The sequence below is a fragment of the Micromys minutus genome (assembly GCF_963924665.1).
Source record: "Micromys minutus genome assembly, chromosome: 1".
NCBI lineage: Eukaryota > Metazoa > Chordata > Mammalia > Rodentia > Muridae > Micromys > Micromys minutus.
Window position 1 is genome coordinate 82,080,804 of NC_137969.1, and position 24,281 is coordinate 82,105,084.

The following is a 24,281-nucleotide window of genomic DNA, read 5'->3' on the forward strand; positions in this document are numbered from 1 at the left end:
CATCTGAGAGCTCTGTCCAGGTAATAAAAATACACTGGCACACACACACACACACACACACACACACACACACACACCGCAGCACATGTCACACATGTACAAACATGTAACGTCTTAATTATTTTCATTACCTCATGCTTTTGGTTTGGAGAAACATTGTTTTGGAAGACTACCCAAACTTAAAATAAAATACACGAATGTGCAAAGCATATTATCTTTTCATCTTTCAACTTCAAATCCTTTAATCTATTGCATTTTCTTCTAGAAATCCATTATCTACATTAGAATGTATGTGTATATTTATTTAAATGTGATTACACTATACCAATAATCTGATGTTGAGTATATGTTTGTGCTGTTACAACAAAATGCCCAGAACTGGGTAATTTATGAAAAGACTATAGAGAAAACTATTTTTTCCCAATTCTGGAGTCTAAGAAATCCACTCCCAAATCATAATTATTATTGAGTGAGGACTATTCTCAGCTTCTAAGATGGTACCTAGTGGTTGTCTTCTCTAGGAGAAAGGAGTCTGTTCTCTCATAAGATAGCCCCAACAGCTGGTACAATTGTTTGCAAATCTATGATTATACACATATTTCCTCATTTTTATACAGATCTCATAAAACATTTCTCAAATGCTGTTTTAGGACTTCTATTGCTGTGATCCAAAGCGATGGTAACCAAAAACAGCTTGGGACAGAAAATATTTATTATGCTATTACTTCCTTGTCCAGGAAGTCAGGGCAGGAGGAACCTAAAAGGCAGGAACTGAAGCAAAAGTCAAGCTGGCTGCTTGCCATGGCTTGCTCACCCTGATTACTTGTAGCAACCAAGACCAGCAGTCCAGTGGAGGCACTGCACACAGTGAACTGGTTCCTCACATATAATAAATAATAAATCAAGAAAATGTAGTATATAGGCTTTCCCACAGACCAATATGGCATGGGGGAGGGATATCCTCTCAATTCTGATTCCCTCTTTTAAAGGGACTCTCATCTGTGTTAAATTGACATTAAATTAGTCAGTACAATTCCCTTGAACTAAGATCGAATATGTCCTAAAGAATGTGCTTACTTCAGGACATCTAACAAAATAACCAGACTACCAAAAAGATGAAAGTGAAATGTAGGGTTGCTTTTATGGCAAGCCTAGGTATGTTGATACCAGGAATCACTTTTCTCCCATGTAAAAACACTTCTATAATTACATACAATATTATAAAAACACTCATTTTCTGTTATAGTAATTATTTAATTTCAATCAATGGTTGCTACCTGGCTTTTGATCATTCAGTTCCCAATAAAAGACACAAAACCTTTATATTTATAATAAGCCTTTAATGCACCGGAATTGGGCAGGTATCTACCCTCTAAGCTATTAGAATCTACTTCCCCATCAATAACCTCAAATTATAACTTGCTGTGTTCATGTTCCATCTGAGTAGCTCTTATGTCTAATGGGCCAGTCCTCATGGCCATGTTTTCATAACTCACCTATCCTATGCTGTATTCCCCTCTCTCTACTTCTTCTTCCTCTGTCTTCATTGTCCTTGCCTCATACCCTCAGCCTGGAAACCCAAACTCTGCCAATTTCTCTTCTGCCCGAAGTTAACTTGGGGGCAAGGTTGTATGGTATTCCTTGTGTCTACGTGAGAATTTCCCCATCCCTGGGAGCAACCAGGGCCAATATTATCATAATAATACATACAAACAGACTAAACCTCAATAATTTTCATTACTTATCAGCAACATGTAAGCCTTTCCTTTTCTGCCTACTGGAAACTGTAATATTATGCAGCCTTCCACTCTATCAGCTACAAAGGGTAGTGCTGATTGCACAGGCATTAAAGCTAGTCTGTTTGAATCTTAGGAAAGATTTTTCAATGAATCTGGAAAGTAATTCATTAAAATGTAGATTACGTATTATTTTCTGAACTAGTTAGAACTTTCTAGTCAACTTTAATAATATGACCATGGTACCTGAATATATCTTCTCTGACTTTTCTACCTTGAGAGCAAATTAGCTAGAATATTGTTTCTGAGTAAGTCAAGATTACAGAAAGCAGAAACCATTGTCAGTATTTCAGCAGTAATAACAGCAGCAGCAACAACAGCAAGGAATTAAATATATAAATTGATTCTCTTGGGACATTATTGAGAGGCACGGAGTGCAGGACTTAAGGTTGGGCGTTGGAAAAGTCAGTGCTTTGGGATGGATCACTGTGCTTTGGTCTACTATGTACAAAGCCATGCTGCTCATGACACAGAGAAAGAGGAAGGACATTTTGGACCTCTGGGTTAGCTACCTATTCCAGGGACACACTACACTCTTAAGCTGCTGCCAACAGCTCAGGAAACCACTCATGACATCACCAAGTCATGCTGTGTCTGCTAGATCTATGCAACAAAGGGGGTTTGTCTTAAAACTGGCATCTCAGGTGACACAGGGAGTAGATGCTATTGTCCTGAGTATTTGGAGGCAGAGTAAGTGAAAGAGGCAAAGCAAGGTCTTGTTCTCCTGCTTCCTCTTCAGCTCTTACAACGGGAAGGCTGATTGATAGAATCTACTCCACATTGACATTTCCACATGAAAGAAAAGTAGAAAAGCACAAAATATATCACTTCTACAGATTGGGAGGACGCATTAGGAGATTGAGGAGACAAGCATAGGTCCTTCATAACATGCGCCATCCCCTAGAATTTCTTACAATGTCCCATTCCCCAAGCAGTTTACTCCATCCTCTGTTCTTTCACGTGCATATGTAGTAAGGTTCCAGTTACTGTGCATTTTAGTGATTTGCTTACAGCATTGCTTCTTGTCTGTAAAGTGAAATGATTATGCCAATCTCATTAGGTTACTGTGGGCTTTACAAGAGAAAATATGTAGGAAGCATCTTGCATACAGTCAAGACTGAATTAATTGTTATTATTGTTATTGATAGCAGCAAACAAATAATTGCAATATTAGTGGATTGTTGAATGTACTTTAGTGATTATTCATGTTGGTAACAAATCATACATCTAAGAGTTCAGGCTTTTTTCATATTTTTGGTTTCTATCTATCTATCTATCTATCTATCTACATATATACATATTTTTATTAATATGCTGAAGAATATAAATTTTAAAATCTATTAGCCTACATTTCTTCATGTCTATAGTAGTCACTGGCTTTAATTTTTTATCTTATTCTTTATAGTTTTATAAGATATTCCCTTTTAAACTCTACATTCATTCTTATGAAATTTAGATCAGGACTTTCATTGTAACACTTGGCATTTTTTTCTTCATATTTTCATCTCCTCTCTGACTTCAGATGATCAAAGATTAAATTGATTTTTGAGATTTACCCTTCCGTTTGTAAGGAGTTATTTTCTCTTGGAGAACCCTAGGGCCTGTAGTAGTTTCTCCTCTTTGGACATGTATTGTACTAAAAATCACCTCTATTGTTACAGTCAGTTTCTTTCATTACAGTAATGTAACCACCCCATGTTACTGGATAGTTCTACTTATTTAGGGTGAAAAACAGACAATCAAGTTATCATGCCATTTTATTGTTTATTATTTTTTTAATTATTATTTTTTAGTTTTAATTTTCAAACTCCAAATTTTATTTCCCTTCTGGTCCACCCACTGACTATTCCACATCCCATACCTCCTCCCAAACCCTCTACCCTCGTCTCCATGAGGATATCACCACCCCACATACCAGGCCAGACCCCTAGATACCCTGGGGCCTCTAACTCCAAGATTAGGTGCATCTTCTCTGACTGAACCCTGACGCAGTGGTCTTCTGCTGCATATGTTTTGGGGGCCTCATGTCAGCTGGTGTATGCTGCCTTATTGGTGATCCAGTGTCTGAGAGATCTTGGGGGGTCCAAGCTAATTGAAACTGCTGGTCCTTTTACAGGGTTGCCCTCCTCAGTTTATTTCTTTGAGAATTTCATAGATGCATGCAGTGTATTCTGATTATATATTTAGCTCTCATTCTTTCTTTCAACTTCTCCTAGTTCCACCTCAACCTCCAACCTCCTAAGACCTACACTTGATCTTAGCCAAGAGGCCGAGAAGCGATATCTCTTAAGACCTAACTTAATGTTTTTTTTTTTAATCCTTCATAACATACTGAGTCCAATTCTTGCTGCCTGTGAAAGGGATGGGTGTGAGGGCACTCACTGTAGCATGGAGACCTACCAGGAAATACATTTCTAAAGAAACCTGATTCTGTGTGTGTCTGTCTATCTATCTCTCTATGTCTCTGTCTCTCTATCTCTATCTCTCTGTGTCAATCTCTCTATCTCTATTTCTCTGTCTCTGTCTCTTCTTGTCTGTCTCTATGTCTCTGTCTCTTTGTGTCTATCTCTATCTCTGTCTTTCTGTCTCTGTCTCTCTCCATGTCTCTGTATCTTTCTCCCCTAGAAGCCATGCACGGTCAATAAATGGTTTCTCACTAGGGCTGTGGCCTCAAGACTCTCCTTTCTTTTATCTTGGGCCATTGACTGGCTTGACCTTTGTTCAGGTCTTATACAGGCAACCATAGCTGCTATGAGGTCATGACTGCATTGCTCCTGTCAGAAGACAGTTTACCCTGGTCCTTTCCTGATTTCTGACTCTTACAGTACTTCTGTCCATTCATCTTTGCTGTTCCATGGCTTTAGCAGGTGAGGAGGAAGAGTGACCATAACTATAGGGTGTAGTGTTTTTACAGTATGTTTTACCAACAAGTCACTGTGGCAACAGTGGTAATGACTTCTTTGGCATTGATGGATTCTGGGAGGAACATATTCCTGTGTAGGTATGACTGATTAGTCAGGAATCTATCTGTCTCTGTTGATTAAACACACATTCTGCTATATCAGTTTTATCTTACATGGGTTCTGGAGGTTGAACTTGGGTCTCAATGATTCTGAGGCAACCACTTTATTGATTGACAAACCTCCCAACCCTCAATATTGTATTAACTTTTTTTCCCTTGCTTCACAAATATGTTGAGGAGGTTTAGGTTTCCTGAGTATTTTGCTTTATCCTTTGAGAGCTGTTTGTTCATTATGCTAGAGCAGACTACATCTGTGAGGACACTAGCATGTGTGAGAATGCAGATTGTCTATGATGTCACTTACATTTGCATACATATAGACTGTCTCTATGAGTTCACTAGCATATGCACAGGGATAGACTCTCCTTAAGTGGTTACTGGTGTATATCTACAGATCAGTGAGGTCATTCACATGCGCACAGAAATAGACGGTCCCTAAGATGTCACTCCAATGTTCATAGGCATAGACTGTCTTTGTGCAGTCACTTTCATGTGTGAAGGTACATGTAGTGTGTAGGTAAAGAATGATGTTTCTACGCAGGTTCTTGTGTGTATAAAGCTGAAGACTTTGTAGTTACTCACACGTACATTGGCACAGACTGCCTTTATGTAGTCACTCATGAATACACAAGTTCTGATTGTCTCTAATGTCATTCAGATATATACAGACAAAAATTAGCCCATCTCTGTGTGTGGTCCTTTACATGTTTTCAAGTGCAGAGTGTCTCCATGAGGTAATTCAGGTGTGTACAATGTAGCTGCATCTATGTGATTACTTGTGTAGGTACAGGGAAAAATTGTATGGCAGCGTCTCATGTGTGCACAGGACCAGAATGTCCCCATGAGGTTTCCCAGGTGTTGTTTTAGTTACCTTTCTCATTGGTGTGACCAACATACAACAAGAAGCAATTTAAGAAAGAACGAGCTTACTTTTATTCAGTTAGCATGGACAGGCATGATAACAAAGAACCTGTCAGTCATAACGTCTCATTAATGTGAGAGTGGCAAGTGAACAGGAAGTGGGGATGAGCTATAAAACTGGAATTCCTGTCCCCAGTGATATAATCCTTACAAGACTGTACCCCCTTAATGTTCTACAACTTTCCGAATATGCACCAGCAGCTGGGGACCAAGTCCTAAAGCACATGAACTTATGGGAACATTTCACATCCGGACCACATCATTTATCCATATATACAGAAATGTCTCCATTTGTCCACTTGTGTGTTTGTGTGAAAATTCAGACCATCTCCATATAGCAACCTTGCACATATGAGCAGTACAGACTATCTATGTAGTCAGTCACATGTGCACATGTGTATGCTAAACATGTGGTCACTGGTGCATGTTGATTCCTATTGTTTTCCAAGGAGAGCAGAAATATGTTGCTTCTTGTGTGGTTTGCACAAAAACTGCAGAGTATGTTGTACGGACTGAGGACTGAACATTACAAAAGTGACTTTCACCTCTGTGTACTGGAAAGAGATGTCAGTAGCTCTTCTGATGTGCTTAAGCACTTGCCCTGGCTTTTCCCTGTTCTGAGAACTAGTGAGTCTCACTTGGGTCTGTGGGTCAAAGGTTTCTACTGTGTGGTTTTTCCTTTCTAATTAAAGATGTTCTTCTTAGACTCAGAGGATGGTTTCCTGACTCTTGCCCTGTTCACATTGACTGGGCCTGCAGGGAAGAATCTCAGCATCCAGAGTTGCCTAGAGACTGGATAGGTAGTGATTTTGTTTTGTTTTACTTTGCCTTTTGTTTTTGTTTGTTTGTTCCTTGTTTGTTTTTAATGGTTTCTGATATGGGAGGAAAAAAGATTTTCTCAGCACCTAAATAGAAAATGGGTCAACAATCTTGTTCTGCAGAAGCTAGGCCTCCCAGGGATCCAGCCAATGTTGCTTGTAATTTGTGTTTGAGTATGTTTTTGTTTCTGCTTTGTGCATGAACACATGCATTTGTGTATGTGTGTGTGTGTGTGTGTGTGTGTGTGTGTGTGTGTGTGTGTGTGTGGTCTATGCCTGTTTCTGTACCAGCACATAGAACCCCCTTCACCTGTGCTCTCTGCTCTGTAAACTCTGATATGAGAGTAAGAAGAGCATTTTAGGGTCATCCTAAGCCAGACATCCTGTGTCTTCTATATATCACCAAACCTTAATCTTCTGGAAAATCTACACAGAGAAAAACACCTGTAGATTTGCTAGATCCACGGCAACACATACTTTATTTCATTCAGACATATTTATTTCTTTTGTACTTTTAAAGAGATACTTTTCACATTGGTATGTTGCTTCTAAGATGTCTGTGGGGAAACTAAGTTTAGGCACCTGTTGTAGGGATGCACTATTATAGCCTTGGTGGGAAGATGTATGAGTCGATATACAAATAATGTGAGATTATCCAGGCACTGATGAAGCTTGAAGGCTTCAGAGTAAAGAATTCCCAGGGATAATATGGCGACTGAGTAAAATATGGGCAGAATAACTGGGAAGGATGAGAAGCAGAAACAGAAAGTGGATCCCACCATGCGGGTAGAAAAGAGCTGGTCTCAGAAAACAGAAGATGGTATAAGAAAATGCATTATTATCAAGTATCAAGGGAGAAGAGAGCTTAAAACAAAACAAGTAGCCAATAAGTACAAAATTCAAATCAGGCTCCAATACCACAGTGCCCAGGTTTGTTTTCAGTGTTGTGGGGAGAAAAGGAAGCTGTCATCGACTTTAATAAAGGCAATTCTGATAATGTGATAGAAATGAGAGCCAGGCTATAATTGGATTAGGGTTGCAGGGGTGAATAGAAGATGAATAAATAGTTTTCTTTGGGAATTTTAATTGGAAAAGAAGAAGGAAAAAGAAAGGGCGTTAGTTATAGTTTACTCAGAAAACCTCATCCTGTGTGACCAAACGGATGAATAGAAATAAGAAGGAAATAAGTTTAAGTATGGGTGTGGGTGTGAGTGTGTGTGTGGGTGAGTGTGGGTGTGAGTGTGTGTGGGTGTGTGTGGGTGTGTGTGGGTGTGGGTGTGGGTGAGTGTGGGTGTGAGTGTGTGTGGGTGTGGGTGAGTGTGGGTGCATGTGGGTGTGAGTGTGTGTGGGTACATGTGGGTGTGAGTGTGTGTGGGTGTGTGTGGGTGTGGGTGGGATGGAATGCATGATGAGTGGCCTCCGTTCTATTATCAAAGGAAAAGGCATGCTCAGCTACTAAGAATCCAAAAAGTAAAAGACTGAGTATATTGAGATAAAACAGAATATTGAAGATTATAAATAATCCCAGAGAGGGGGAATTTATCAACAAATGAAAGTATCAAGTGACTGATGTATATGAGAATATTTTATAAAAGGTTAGTCTAAGAAAAGAGGGTGATGAGCATGATAGCCGATGGGGAATGGAGTGCAGGCCATGAGGCTCGAGGAAGTGAAAAGATAAACCTTGTTCTCAGTGGGTACTGCACTGACATTTCTAACGTGGAGAAGTGCTGAGATGAAGAGGAAGACTGAGATGCTGACATCTTTGTGATTGTGCTCTAGCAGGAGATGGGGTCATGAATAAAGGCGTTGACATGATGGGCTCCTAAGCAAAGGAGGAACTTGACAGGAGAAAAAACCCATTGCAATTGGGGCGGTTTGCTATGAAAATGATAAAATCAATACTTTGAGAGCCTCTGTGTCCCAGGAGGAGGTTGGATGGTAGAAAGGTTTAGAATCATCTACATCCTCAAATAACAGATTTTTACAAGTTCTCCCTTAGGAGAATATGGTGAGAGTGCATGAGGACATTTGGGGTTTATTCTGAGATGGGGATTATCTTCTTTTGTACAGTACCCCTCCTTCAGAGAGATTCATAGTGACTATGGAAGAAAGGCCGTGGTTCCAAGGGTGAACAGTTGTCTGTCATAGCTTCATCTCTTGCTTCTCAACTTGCCAGTTTCTGATGCTGTTTGCAGCTTAGACTGGCTTCAGACTTGAGATTTTCTTGCTTTCAAGTGCTGAGATTACTGCCATGTGCTATCTTATATGCAAGGTCTCTTTCTATAGAGTTTGGATAATGTAAGTAAAGGTGGATCCAGGCAGAAACTGAACAAGTAAATGTAGCTCATCCTTTGCAATAATACACAGTTCAAATTGGTTCATAAACCTTGTGTATTCTCTTGCAATTATGTTTATCATTTCATTGTCTTTCAAATATTAAATCCATTTATCTCTTCTTAAAATATTTTACTTTTTAAATTAAAATGTAATTGTATAACTTTCCCCTTCTTTTTCCTTCTTCCTGTTTCATTAACCCCCCCTTTTCCCCTCAAATTCATTTCCTCTTTTTCCTTAATTAATTGTATGTGTGTATAAAATATATATCATATACGTGTAATATATGTAATATATATTATATGTGTGTAATATAAATAATATATTCTTAAATATATAAATAAAGTTTCTTCTGTATATATAATATTACTTGTAAGTATATGATCTTAGAACCAACCATTTGGTATTGGGAAACAGTGGAAGTGGGGGGGAATCTTCACTGGGAAAGACTATTTCTCCTGTTTTCAGCATTCTTTAGTTGCCTATATTCCTTTTTCTAGGCTTAGAGTCCTGTGAGATTTCTTCCTTCCATGTTAGTATGTCTATTGGTATCATCCTTATTTGGGTGTTATTGGGGCAGCCATGTTGATGGAACTTTGTGGGTATTGCTTCTCTTGACATTTCTAGAAGACACAATCTCATGACACATTTTCTGTTTCTCTGGAACTTACAATCTTTTAGCATCCTTTTCTGCTCTGATCCCTGAGCCTTAAGTGCAGGAGTTGTGGGTTGGGTACAACATGATCACTTTTTCTCTCCATTTTAGTTGTTTGTGGTTTTCTGTAATGGTCTCCATCTGTTGCAAAAAGAAGATTCTTTGGTGAGAGGTGAGATCTATATTTATCTGTGGGTGTAGAGATAAATATTTAAATTGTAGTTAGGAATTGTGCTGGTTTAGTAAAATGCTGGTTGTAGGTTTTGCTCCAAAATTCATGTCTCCAACTAGCCCTAGGGAATGATTTTCTCTTGTTGAGTGAACCTTAAGTTCAATTAGAGAGCCATTGGTTATCACCTAGGTTTTCATGCCACTACTGTACTGTTGGGGATATCGTGACATGCTGGTCCTTGTTCACAATCATATAACTGTTCTTTCTTTCCTTCCTCTGAAGTTTACTTGGTTTACTTTAGAACTTGGAAATGTAGTTCTCAAGAAGGAAACTTTCAGGTCAGATCCAGCTTGGATCTTCTTAGGTCTTGCATTTGTAGTACATGGTGTTTTACGTTCAACCATTGGGAGGTAAACAAAGACAACAGCCATACCCTTGGGCCATCCTGACCACCAACATCATTTACCTCTTAATAAATCATTTCTTCAATAAAAAGTTTGACTTTGAGTTTAGGAACTACATTAACTGAATACTTTCTCAAATCTGAGCCAAGCCCTGGGTATATTGGTTAGTCCAGAAACTAAGACATTTATTTTCATTAGCTCTGAGAAACGTTTGAAATGCCATACATGTCACAGAAGGCAAGTTGGCATACATATGAAGCATCCACATTGACTTCTACACTTTAACACTTCTTGTTTTAGACAAAGATGTGGACAACAGTCTTTTCCAGCAAAGTGCTTCCCTTATCAATTCAATTAAGGGCTATTTACAACCGTCTCTGAATTTTTACAATTTATTCCCTTTAAGACTTACTGACCTGCATCCATATTTCAGTGGAGAATAAAAATCTGAGCAACCACACGCCCCTAGCATGACACTAGCATGCTCAGTTGGAGGAGTAATTTATCGCTGGGGAAAGAGGTGGGCAAGGAAAATAGGGAGATGAGTACAGCCAGTCCCTGCTGCTGCTGCTGCTGCTGCTGCTGATGATGATGATGATGATGATGGACATCTTTGGAGGATGCTCAGGAGAAATGAACAGAAATGCTGGGTTGAGAGAGGACAGATGGCTGATGGCCAAGCCTGGCAAATGGAACAGAGAAGCCAGTAAGTAACACACAGATAGTCCAAGGAAATGATGCCAGAAACAAGGGGATTTAAGCAAAGTGAGTAAGTAAAAATGAGAGCAAATTGTTAGAGTACCATATTCCAGTTTTAACTGGAAACCTGTAAAATGGACAGAGAGAGAGTTCTCCCTTCATCCTGGGTGCCCAGTTTTTCTCACACGTTGACTTTAACCCGGTCCAGTCCGACTCCTTTTCTAGTTACTTCTCTTTTCCCACATCCCCATTTGTAGAAACATCCACATGAATAATTTTCACGATGTCACCATCACCCATACCATCAGTAAAAACATAATGCCATTATTTTAATAAACAAGAAAAGCAAAGAGAATGTGAGTAAGTGCAGGGAAACTAGGCAAGACCCCAAAGCATCATGTCTCCAGGAAAGCAGCTTAAGGAATATCCCTAGGATCAATCCAACAGCACCTCATGGAGCTTGGATGATTACATGTGGCTGAGACTATTTTTCCAATATATCACAAATAAATAAAACTACCATTTAGAAACCCCTTTATCCAAAGTGTAACCTTTTTTATTTTTATTTTTGCTTTCTTTCCTCGTTTTAGTTCTGTTCCAAAAAAAAAAAAAAAAAAAAAAAAAAAAAAGCAACCCCACAAAACTTGTCTCTGCTGGGATTTCCATTTCCTGGGCTCAGGATGCCAGCAGTTCCTATGCATGGGTTAAACAGTTGGCACAGCCAGCATGGTTAGGAAGCAGTGAAAGCCATAGAAGAGGGGTCATGTTGTCCTAGAATAGATGCCCTGAAACATAATCATAAAGGAAATCCAAAACCTTTGTCTGCCTGGCTTTAGCTGTGAAAAGCTGGTGTCAGCTTTTACTCTTTTGAGGATGGCACAACATGACCACTATTGGAAGAACATTTCGTAAGCTGAAGAACTACTGAGTTCTGGTTTAGTTGCTCCTTCTGAGATTACATACTCATAGCACACTCATTCTGCATAATGTTACTTGCGTATAGGTTTTCAAATGTGAGCGTTTGGTATTGGATGGGTGTGTTCTTCCCTGGGGAAGACTTTCTCCTTCTCTTGCCCTTCCTAAGTTGCTTGTTGTTCTTCATATAGTTGAGGCCTTGTGAGTTTCTGCTCATCTCCATTGCTGACCTCCCACCCCTGTCCATGTTGACATGTCTACTGGTGCCATCCTAGTCAGGTCATGGTCACGTTTAGGCAGCAATATTGGTAAGATTTCATGTGCATAGCTTCTATGACATTTCTACAAGACACAATATTATGGCAAACTTCTTTTCCCTCTGATTCTTATGGTCTTTCTCTCCCTCTCTTCTGTAATGTCTGCTAAGCCACAGATGCAGGAGTTGTGGTATAAAATGTATACCTTGGAGCCACCCGACCCCATTCACTGGTGTCTGCATTGTGATCACATGTGGTTTTCTGTGATGGCCTCCATTTGATGTAAAGAAGAGCTTCTTTGATAAGGAGTGGTAGGGTGCTTCAAGAAAGCTCGATAATTTAGAAATTTACAGGAGTAGATTCTTTTTTAAGATCCATGAATGCATTAGCTGTAGGAGGCTAGCTAACTTTTTAGTACCAGGCATGATTTCCCTCTGTAATTTCATTTACACAGTTGTTGGTTACCACTGATGTTTAAGTGCTACTTCTTGCACCTTTATGAATATGTTGACATGCTGGAAATTGTTATGGTTCATGGGTGTTGCAGCTTGGTAGGACTGCTTAATTTATTCTCCCTTGGCAGCTTGCATAGAATTATCTGGAACCATGGAAGCTAGACCACATTAAAGAGGCTTTGGGACAGATACAAGATTGAATCTTCTGAGCCGTGTGTTCTAAGTGTGATAAATTCAGCAATAGGGGCCCACCCTCAACTCCTGATAGGTGATTAAAGGCTCCATTAATGATCTATAATGTTTGGGAGTCACATTTGTAGGCCTTCAATTCTAAAGTACGTATATAAAATTGTTTGATGATTTGAAGGCACTGTCTTGGGTAGGGTTTCTATTGCTGATTTACTATTTTATATTGCTGAAATGTCGAGGCCAAAAACAACTTGGGAGGAAAGGATTTATTTTACTTACAGTTCCATATTATAGGTTATCATCAAATGCAGTCAGGGAAGTCACTCAAAGCAGGAATATGGAGGCAGGAGCTGATGCAGAGGCCATGGATGAGTGATGCTTACTGGCTTGTTCATTGTAGCATACTCAGACCATGTTTTTAACACAGAACCCAGAATCACCAGACTAGAGGTTGCACTACCCACAGTGAGCTAGGCCCTCTCACATCCATCAGTAACTAAGAAAATGCTCTACAGTTTTGCTTACAGCTTGATATTAAGGAAACATTATCTCAGTGGAGGTTGCATCCTCTCAGATGACAGTAGCTTTTGTCAGGTTGACATAAAAACTAGCCAGCACAAACAGCAATTAGATAATATGTTATTATCATAAGGAGACAGGAGTAGAGAAGAAGACTGTCTATAGATTAAGGGATACAAAAATAAATTCATACACAGTGTCAGTATCATTTATAGGAGCTTTATGATGTTGTATTCTCCCCACACTCTTCTAACATTTACATCTTATAACTTGTTTTGTAGCCACTGTTGTAGTCTTTCTTTAAAGAAATAATGGTTGCTGTAGATATATAATGAAACAGATATATAATTAAACTTCTTGATGTCATAAGTATCAGGCAGAATGAGAAACTGAGAGGCTGGAAGCTTTCTTTACCATCTAAGAGATAATTCTCATAGCAAATAATCCATCAACATGAATGTGTCATTTTGAAGACATAATTCCAGTGAACATAAAGAAATGAGAGTAACAAAAACATGACGGCTACCTGCAGATATTGTGGTATTTCGGAGCAGAAGGATTTTACTTAATGAAATAAATACTTCAAGTGTATACTGGTGTTTTTACCTAGACCTCATGACAGGCCTGCTTCTGCCAGTATACACTTCCAAAAGGCTTTGGTGACCATAATAGTAATCATATCTGGCCCTGCTCTTCTCTACCCTATGGTGTGACATCAGTTTTTGTGCTTGCTCCTCAGGGCATACATGAGTGTGAAGGAGCTAAAGGAGGTCTTGCAGCTCAACAGTACTCACTTTCTCAACGTCTACTTTGCCAGCTCAGTTCGGGAAGACCTTGCAGGTTCTGCCACATGGCCCTGGGACAAGGAAGCTCTCAGTCACCTGGGTAAGTAAAGAAGAGTTGAAGATTAGAGAAAGGACATCTTAGGAGAGTTTGTGAAAGTGAGTTTTGAGAAAAGAGGAAAGGTGAGAAATATGAAGTCAGTGAATTAACAGCTTTAGGTTGAGAATAACTGTTGGGTAAGTCAATAAAAATGTTTCAAAGTAAAAACTAAGAGGTAGTAGATCAAACATGCAGAATACTCTAAACTGATTCTATAGTCTAGAGATAGACCAATGTGGTGGTACAGGCCTTTAATCCTAGCTACAAAGGATGTTTGTGCTAAAAGATCATATTGCAATGCCTGCCTGTGCTATAGAGTACATTCAAGGACAGCCTGGGCTACTTACTGAGTAGTGGTTTGGTGATCATATTATCAAATGAAAAGTCAAAAAGAAAAATTATATTGCATTCATAAACTTTCAGTAACTGCTGCTGACTGCACTGGGTTTGAAAACAAATGGGCTCACCAATGGCCAGACAAGTGGAGAAGAGTTAGGAGACCCTATAATTAATTCACTGGTAGATAGATTCAGAAAAAGGAGACTTGTTTTCAGTTGTTTATACAATGGTAACACAAACAGGTTTCAATGGATAGTCACAACTCAATGTAAGCATGGTTACCATAAATGGATCACAAAATAGTCATGAAACTGTGAAAGGAACAAGTAGTTGGTTGTGCTAATAGGGATATGAGAGATTTAAGAGAGGTTATGGGGGAGAAAAATAGCTAGAATGCAGTACATACATGTATAGAATTGCAAAAGAGCTAGCTTTACTTTTTAAAAAAAAATGAGTTCTCAGTGTGATGGTGTATATGATGCTAAGCATGAATGGTTGAGACAAGAAATATCACAACCTCAAGGTCACCTTGGACAACAGAGTAAGATCATTGCTCAATTAATTAATTAATTAAAAACGTAAACAACACCAGCTACATAACTCTGCATAAAAATAAATGCTGGGGTCAGGTCCAATTTATTAGATCTATGTTAAGTCTTAGAGGGGTCTAAAGGGGAAAATATCACTAAGGTGACCAGTGCAAAACCTGGTTTAGTAATACTATATAAGAAAGCTGGTGGGCCTTTTGTCTATCTCAGACACTCTAGGAGACCCTAAGGAAATTGAGGCAGGTTTCAGTCATGCATTTCCAGGATGACTAGATAAACTGAAGATACTCAGAATTACTCATAAAGGCTGTTATGAATTATTGTAGCCTTTCGGATGACAGTGGGTGTACTAAATGGACCTAGTCAAATAATCCAATCAAGAGTGAGTTTGGGTGATTTGAATTGCTTCCTCAAAATAACAGTAGCAGAGAAGTCACAAAGCATTGTGAAGAAGCTCCTTTCTAATATTCAAGAGTCACCCTTTTGGTAGATGTGTAAGGGGCTTTGACAGCAAGGATATACCTAGCAGCTGTTGGATCTCAATTTGAAATCTTAAATAGTGAATTTTTTTGGTCTTTCTAGACATAAATTTGGCCATTTAAATAGAATTGTTGAGGTGGAGTAGATTATTGAATATCTGGTAATTTTATTACCTATGAAGGCATGATCAAGATTCATCCAATAATGCAAAAGTAGATAAATGCTTGAACACTAACTGTGGAATGACATTGAACATGGGGACTCAAGGGGTCTATTCCCAGAGAAAGAAAAGTATGTACAGTTGAGTGCTATAATATAACCCATATTTTTTTTTCTTTCAAGGAAATCACCAAAGTCCCCAGTAAAAGGACTAGAATCAGGGCAAAACAGCAGCCTTGAGTTTGCTTCAGATTCACCAGGGAAACAGAGAGTTCAGTCTCAAGATCCCAGGGAAATAGAGCACATGAAAATGGGTTCAATGTCTGACTCATGGTTATTCTTTCAGAATAGTCACTAATTATTTAAATATACATTCTCAGAGCCAAAGCCTAGAAACCAATTTCAAAATGACTTCTAAGAGATTAAGAATTGGAGTGGTGACTTCAAAAGTCTCATGACAGAAAAAAAGGAAATGAAATTGGACCCCATTAAAAATGTATAAAATAATTTCAGATAAATAAAATCAGCGATAATTTATCTGAGTGCTGAGAGACAGCCTGGAAAAGGTTAAGAAGCAGGAAGAAAACAAAAATGGTCATCTTTCTGAAAGCAATCTACAGATTCACTGCAATCCCTATCAAAATTCCAACTCAATTTTTCATAGAGTGGGAAAAGGCAATTTGCAAATTCATTTGGAATAACAAAAAACCCAGGATATGAAAAACTGTTCTCGACGATAAAAGAACTTCTGGGGGAATCACCATCCCTGACCTCCACTTGTATTACAGAGCAATAGGTTTTTTTTTTTTAAATAAAAGAGTAAATTCATTTAGAAAATGTAATTGTGATGAATTTGGATGTGAACATTACCATGGCCTGAAAAAAAAATCCATCTATAGAAACACAGGCAAAACTACAGTCATAACTGGTGATTTAAAATAGTTTTCTCAGAAAATGATAGGACAAATAAATATTCAGTAGATATACAGATATTTGAGAGATATGGTTAAAAGTTCAACAGACTCAGTCTGTGTATTTACACATAGCAGAAAACACATTCTTTTCATGTGCCATGGAAAACTTAATGAAGAAATTCTTGACCACAGAGTAACTTCAGAGGATTGAAATCATAAAATTTGTCTCTCCCATCTCATTGTAAATAAGCTAGAAATCAAATGATAAGACAATAAAAATGAGGAAACCTCTGACTATTTAGCTATTAAGCAATATACTTTTAATTAACCATAGTCAAATTAGAGTGGAAACAGGAAACTATTTTTAAATAAAATGATTAATATGTTATAAAAAATCTTTGGTGTATATGGAGACACAAGCAGGGGATACTCACAGCTTTGCTTATTAGAAAAGGGGAAAGTCTGCATATCAAGCCAGCAAATAAAAAATAGCAAATTAAACTCAAAGAAAGGGGGAAAAGAAAGTAGTAAAATCATGGCAAAAAATAAATTTGTTGGAAATAAACTTTCTTTTTTATACAAAAAAAATGCTTTAATAATCTGTACATTTATCTCTGTTTTTTTAAAAATAAAGTTGTTAAAAATAATAAATACAAACATTTAGCTGAGGCTGACTTACAGTTTCAGAGGTTTAGTCCATTATCATCCATGGCAGTAAACATGGCTCTAGAGGAGCTAAGAGTACTACATTCTCATCTGAAGGCAGCCAAGAGAGGATTGTCTTACACTCCACATAGCTTGAACATATATTTGCAACCTTGAAGCCTACTTCTTCAGTTACATACTTCTTTTAACAAAGCCACCCCTCCGATTAGTGTCACGACATATGGGCCTAGCCTTCTTTCTTTCTTTCTTTCTTTCTTTCTTTCTTTCTTTCTTTCTTTCTTTCTTTCTTTCTTGCTTTCTTTCTTTCTTTCTCTCTTTCTTTCTTTTAAGGTTGTAATTAAGTATTTGTGGGGACATATACATACACATATGTATATATGTAACAATAATATAGGAAAAGAGGCTATTAATTTGACGGGATAGGAGAGAAACTAGGAGGGGCTGTAGGGAGGAAAGGGAGATGTGATACAGTTCTATTTTAATTAAAATATATTCCTTTTTGTTGTTGTTGAACTTCACACAGTAAGTGTGTTGTTTCTGGGGTGTTCAGAGCTTTCTGGTGTTAGTATCCCATTATCAGTGACTGCATATTATGTCTGTTCTTTTGTGACTGGGTTATCTCACTCAGGATGATATTCTTCTCTAGATGCATCCATTTTCTTAAGAATTTCTTTAAGTCATTGTTTCTGATAGCTAAGTAGTATGCCATTGTGTAAATATACCACATTTTTGTATCCATTCATCTACTGAAGGACATCTGGGTTCTTTCCAGCTTCTGGCTATTATAAATAGAGCTGCAATGAACATTGTGGTGCCTGTATCTTTGTTGTATATTGGAGTGTCTCTGGGGTATATACCCAGAAGTGGAATAACTGGATCCTCAGGTAGTACTATGTCCATTTTTCTGAGGAAACGCCAGACTGATTTTCAGAGTGGTTGTATCAGTTTACAACCCCACCAACAGTGGAGAAGTGTTCCTCTTTCTCCACATCCTCACCAGCATCTATTGTCATCTGAGTTTTGGATCTTGGCCAATCTGACTGGTGTGAGGTAAAATCTCAGGGTTTTTTAGATTTGCATTTCCCTGATGGCTAAGGATGTTGAGCACTTCCTTAGATGTTTCTCAGCCATTCGATATTCCTCAATTGAGAACTTTTTGTTTAAGTCTGTACCCCATTTTTAATAGTGTTGTTTGATTCTCTGGTATCTCGCTTTTTGAGTTCTTTGTATAATTTGGATATTAGGCCTCTATCTGATGTGGGGTTGGTAAAGAACTTTTCCCACTCTGTTGGCTGCTGTTTTGTTTTCATGATAGTATCTTTAGCCTTACTACTTTGCAATCTCATTAAGTCCCATTTGTCAATCTTTGACTTAGAGCTCGAGCTATTGGTGTCCTGTTTAGGAAATTTTCTCCTGTGCCTATGAGTTCTAAGGTTTCCCCTACTTTCTCATCTAATAGTTTCAGTGTACCTGGTTTAATGTGAAGATCTTTGATCCACTTGCACTTGAGCTTTGTACAAGGAGATAAGAAAGGGTCTATTTTCATTGTTCTGCATGCTGAGTGCCAGTTGGACCAACACCATTTCTTGAATAGGTTGTCCTTTTTCCATTGAATGTTTACAGCTCTTTTGTCAAAAATCAGGTAACCATAGACGTGAGGGCTCATTTCTGGATCTTCTATTCCATTCCATTGATCCACATGCCTTTTTCTGTACCAGTACCATGCAGTTTTCAGCACAATTGCCTTGTAATATGGCTTGAGGTCAGGGATAGTGATTTCTGCAGATGTTTTCTTGTCGCTGAGAATGGATTTCGCTATTCTAGATCTTTTGTTATTCCATATGAAATTACACATTACTCTTTCCAACTCAATGAAGAAATGGGTTGGAATTTTGAATGGGGATTGCATTGAATCTGTAGATTGCTTTTGGTAGAATGGCCATTTTTAAAATGTTGATCCTTCCAATTAATGAGCATGGGAGATATTTCCATTTTCTAAAATCTTCTTCGATTTCCTTCTTTAGAGGTTTGAAGTTCTTGTCATATAGGTCCTTCATTTGCTTAGTTAGAGTCACACCAAGGTATTTCATAGTTTTGTGACTATTGTGAAGGGTATCTTTTCCCTAATTTCTTTCTCCACATGTTTGTCCTTTGAATATAGGAAGGCTACTGATTTGTTTGAGTTAATTTTGTATCCAGCCACTTTGCTGAATTTGTTTATCAGCTGTAGGAGTTCTCTGGTGGAATTTTTGACATCACTTAAGTACATAATCATGTCATCTGCAAATAGTGATGTTTTTACTTCTTTCTTTCCAATTTGTATCCCTTTGATTTCCTTTTGCTGTGTAATTGCTCCTGCCAGGACTTCCAATACTATGTTGAATAGGTAGGGGGAGAGTTGGCAGCCTTGTGGAGGCCCTGATTTTAGTGGGATTGCTTCAAGTTTCCCACCATTACATTTGATGTTGTCTGTTGGTTTGCTGCATATTGCTTTTATTATTTTTAGGTATGGCCCTTGGATTCCTGTTCTTTCCAAAACTTTTAACATGAAGGGGTGTTGGATTTTGTCAAATGTTTTCTCAGCATCTAGTGAGATAACCATGTTTTTTTTTTTTCCTTTGTGTTTGTTTATATGATGGATTACATTGATGGATTTCCTTATATTAAACCATCCCTGCATCCCAGGGATGAAGCTTACTTGGTCATGGTGAATGATCATTTTGATGTGTTCTTGGATTTGGTTTGCAAGGATTTTGCTGAGTATTTTTGCATCAATGTTCATAAGTGAGATTGATCTGAAGTTCTCTTTCCTTGTAGGGTCTTTGTGTGGTTTAGGAACAAGGGTTATTTTAGCCTCAAAAAATGAGTTTTGTAGTGTTCCATCTGACTCTATTTTGTGGAATAGTTTGGAGAGTATTGGTATTATGTCATCAATAAATATCGGATAAAACTCTGCACTGAACCCATCTGGATCTGGGCTTTTTTTGGTTGGAGGCTTTTGATGACTGCTTCTATTTCTGTAGGTGTTATGGAACTATTTACATGGTTTACCTGGTCCTGGTTTAACTTTGGTATCTTGTATCTGTCTAGGAATTCATCCATTTCCTCCAGATTTTCCAGCTTTGTTGAATATAGTCTTTTGTAATAGGATCTGATGATTTTTTGAATTTCCTCAGTTTCAGTCGTTATTTCTTCACTTTCCTTTCTAATTTTGTTAATTTGGATACTCTCTCTTTGCCTTTGAGTTAGTCTGGCTAAGGGTTTATCAATCTTGTTAATTTTCTCAAAGAACCAGCTCTTGGTTTTGTTGATTCTTTAAATGGTTCTTTTTGTTTCTATTAGGTCTATTTCTTGCTGTCTACTCCTCTTGGGTGTATCTGTTTCCTTTTGTTCTAGAGCTTTCAACTGTGCTGTCAGGTTGCTAATGTATGCTTTCTTCAGTTTCTTTTTGGAAGCACTCAGAGCTAAGAGTTTTCCTCTCAGTACTGCTTTCATTGCATCCCATAGGTTTGGGTATGTCGTGTTTTCATTTTCATTGAATTCTAGAAAATCCTTAATTTCTTTCTTTATTTCTTCTTTGACCCTGCTATCATTTAATAGAGCATTGTTTAGTTTCCATGTGTATATGGGCTTTTTGTTGTCTTTGTTATTATTAAAGACCAGCCTTAGACTATGGTGATCTGAAAGGATGCATGGGAATATTTTGATCTTCTTGTTTCGATTGAGGCTTGTTCTGTGTCCAATTATGTGGTCAATTTTTGAGAAGGTACCATGAGATGCAGAGAAGAAGGTGTATTATTTTGTTTTAGGATGATATGTTCTATAGATATCTATTAATTCCAGTTGGTTCATAGTCTCTGCTAGTTTTACAGTGTCCTTGTCCAGTTTCTGTTTCCATGATTTGTCTATTGGTGAGAGTGGGGTATTAAAGTCTCCCACTATTACTGTGTTGGGTAAAATGTATTTTTTGAACATTAGTAGGGTTTTTTTTATGAATATGAGTGATTTTGTATTTGGAGCATATATGTTACAGATTGAGAGTTCTTCCCGACAGATTTTTTCCTATAATGAGTAAAAAGTGTCCTTCCTTATCTTTTTTGATATCTTTGGTTGAAAATCTACTTTATTCTACATTTGAATGGCCACTTCAGATTGCTTCTTGGGGTCATTTGCTTGGAAGGTTTTTTTTTTCCCAACCTTTTAGTCTGAGATAGTGTCTGTGTTTGTCTCTGAGATGAGTTTTCTGTATGCAGCAAAATTCTGGGTTTTGTTTTTTGTCCAGTCTGATAGCCTATATCTTTTTATTGGGGAGTTGAGTCCATTTATGTTAATAGAAATCAAGGAATAGTGGTTGCTGTTTCCTGCTATTGTAGCCTTGGTAGGTTGAATTGTGCCTGTGTGTCTTTCTTCTTTTGGTTTTCTTGCTTAGAAGTTTTCTTGTTTTTACTATGAGGTGGTTCCCCTCATTGTATTGGGTTTTCCACCTATAATTCGTTGTAGTGCTGGGTTTGTGGTCATATATTGTGTGAATTTAGTTTTTTTTTTCTTGGAATATCTTCGTCTTGCCATCTGTAGTGATAGATAGCTTTGCTGGGTATAGCAGCTTGGGCTGGCACTTGTGCTCTCTCAGGATCTGTATGATGTATGTCCAGGCTCTTCTAGCTTTCATAGTCTCTGTTGAGAAATCGGGTGTGATTCTCATTGGTCTACCTTTATATGTTACATGACCTTTTCCCCTCACTGCTTTTAGTATTATTTCTTCTCTTTGGGCACTTGGTGTTTTGACTATTATGTGTCGGGAGGAATTTCTTTTCTGGTCCAACCTATTTGGAGTTTGTAGGCTTTTTTTTATGCTCATGGTCATCTCATTTTTAAGGGTAGGGAAGTTTTCTTCCAGGATTTTGTTGAAGATATTTACTGTACCTCTTAGTTGATATTCTTCGCCCTCTTCTATTCCTATTATCCTTATGTTTGGTCTTCTCATTGTGTACTGGATCTCCTGCACATTTTGGGTTAGGAGCTTTTTGGTTTTTGCATCTTCTCTGACTGTTTTGTCTATGTTTTCAATGTTGTCTTTGGCTCCCGAGATTCTCTCTTCCATCTCTTATAGTCTGTTGGAAATGCTTGCATCTGTGACTCCTGATTTCTTTTTTAGGATTTCTACCTCTAGGGTTGTCTCTTTCAGTGTTTTCTTTATTGTCTCTATTTCCATTTTAAATTCCTTCTTCCATTCCTTTCATCTCTTTGGTTCTGCTTTCTTCTAGTTCTTTGAGTTCTTTGAGTGTTTTTCTTGTTTCTTCTTTAAAAGTTTCTAATTCGTTATGCTTTTCCTCTTGTTCTTGTTTAAGGTTCTCTATCATCATCTTGAGGTAGAATTTCATGTCTGAGTCTTCCTTTTCTGGAGTGTTTGGCATTCCGCTCTTTGTTGTGATGGGAGAGCTGGGTTCTAGTGTTGCCAGGTTGTCTTGGTTTCCCTGAGTTACGTTCTTTCACTTTCCTCCTGCCATCTTGTTGTCAGTTGTTGGTTCTTGCCTTTACCTTCTACCTGGCCTGTGTCTCTGGATCTCTGCTGTTCCTGGTGGCGGATGGTCCACATGCCTGTTGTGTACCCCAGAAGCTGCTGGCTGGAAACAGAGGGCCCAATGCCGCCGGGATCCTGGGTTCCTAAATCAAGAAAGGCAGGCATACACTTTCCGCATGCTCTGCTAAGATCTCTCTGCCCCCTGGCTAGTCGGAATCCGTTCTTACCTGGTTCTCGCCAGTCTGGTGTGTCTGGGTCTCTGCTCTTCCTCGGAAATAACCTTTCATTACAAAAAAATTAACAGATTAAAAAAAGTTTTGAGGAAAGAAAACAAATCATGAGGAAGTAAATTGATTAATTACTGGGATGACAAACTCATCAATAAAAACAACAGAAAAGAAATCTCTAGTTTCATAAAAAATGAAAGAACTGGGCTGGAAATAATATTGCATACTTTTAAACCCAGTACTCAGGAAGCCGAGCAAGGCAAATTCTGTGAGTTCGAGGCCACCAAAGATTGTAAAACTTACATATAGCCTTAACAGGCAATAATTATTTTCAACAAGCAGTTTTGGAAAAGTTGTATATCCACAGGCAACAGAAAATGAGCTTTATCCTGCACTGTGCAACTTATAGAGAAAATAAGTCAAAGTAGAGCATATACTTAGGTGTAGAAAATGAAAATATAGAGTGCCTAGTAAAAAATATGGGCAAAAATCTTCAAATTAGGGCTGAGCAAAAAGTAGATCAATAAAATACTAAAACTGTGGTTTACAAAAGTGAGAGCTTACCTGTTGGGTTCTATCAGTATAAAAAAACTTTACTGATCTGTCTGCTCAGATTCATAAAGAAACAACAAGATGTATAAAATGATAAAAAAAAAAGCACAGATCTGGACACAAATGTTCTCAAAACTAAAGAGTGAGAGAAAACCTATATATTTCAGTTAGATATAAGCAAAGATAAGAACTGATGTCGTATAAGGATGATGCAGAGATAAAATATGATCGAAAGGAATAAGGCTTGTCCTCATTAACTATTAGAGAAATGCAAATTAAGACTACAATCAACTATTACCATGCCCCTATCTGAAGAACTAAATTGAAACCTACCACAGTGAAGACCTAGAAAAGCTGGATTGGCCATGAATTGCTAGTGGAAATCTGAGAGGGCATAGCCACCTGGAATAATTTGCATATTTCTTGTGAATATAAGGATTCCCTAGCTACATGATCCAACAATAAGACTCCTGGCCACTAACACCCAAGAAATAAAATTATAGCTGTTTTCAAATATATATTTACAAATCTTTATGCATAGCAGTCTATGTTTGGAAATAACAGAGCCATGTGCATTGGTACTGGTTATTTAAACAAACTGTAAAACATCCATATAGTAGAATGCTGTCTTATATTACTTATAAAAAGGAACAAAGTATCAATTTCTGCAACAACACAGACACATAGCTAGGGTAATATACAGAGTGAAAAATACAGGCTCAAGGGTTACTTGTTCTGATTTCATATGTGATGCCTTTCAAAATGATAAAATTCCAAAGAACAAATTTTTGGTTGGTAGTAGTTAGTTATGGTATAGGACAGGACTAGATAGAG

The 24,281-nt window shown here is 37.9% G+C and overlaps 1 protein-coding gene across 1 annotated transcript in view; it reads left to right on the forward strand.

Annotated features, from left to right (window-relative positions):
- The window catches only part of PAPPA2 (pappalysin 2), a gene marked incomplete at its 5' end in the record, with an annotated part of 238,494 nt that overhangs the window by 65,613 nt on the left and 148,600 nt on the right, over positions 1-24,281 (forward strand). The window contains one exon of the mRNA XM_080924820.1: positions 13,899-14,044. Within this exon, the coding sequence (XP_080780946.1) occupies positions 13,899-14,044 (146 nt within the window). The remainder of the gene's footprint in view (positions 1-13,898; positions 14,045-24,281) is intronic.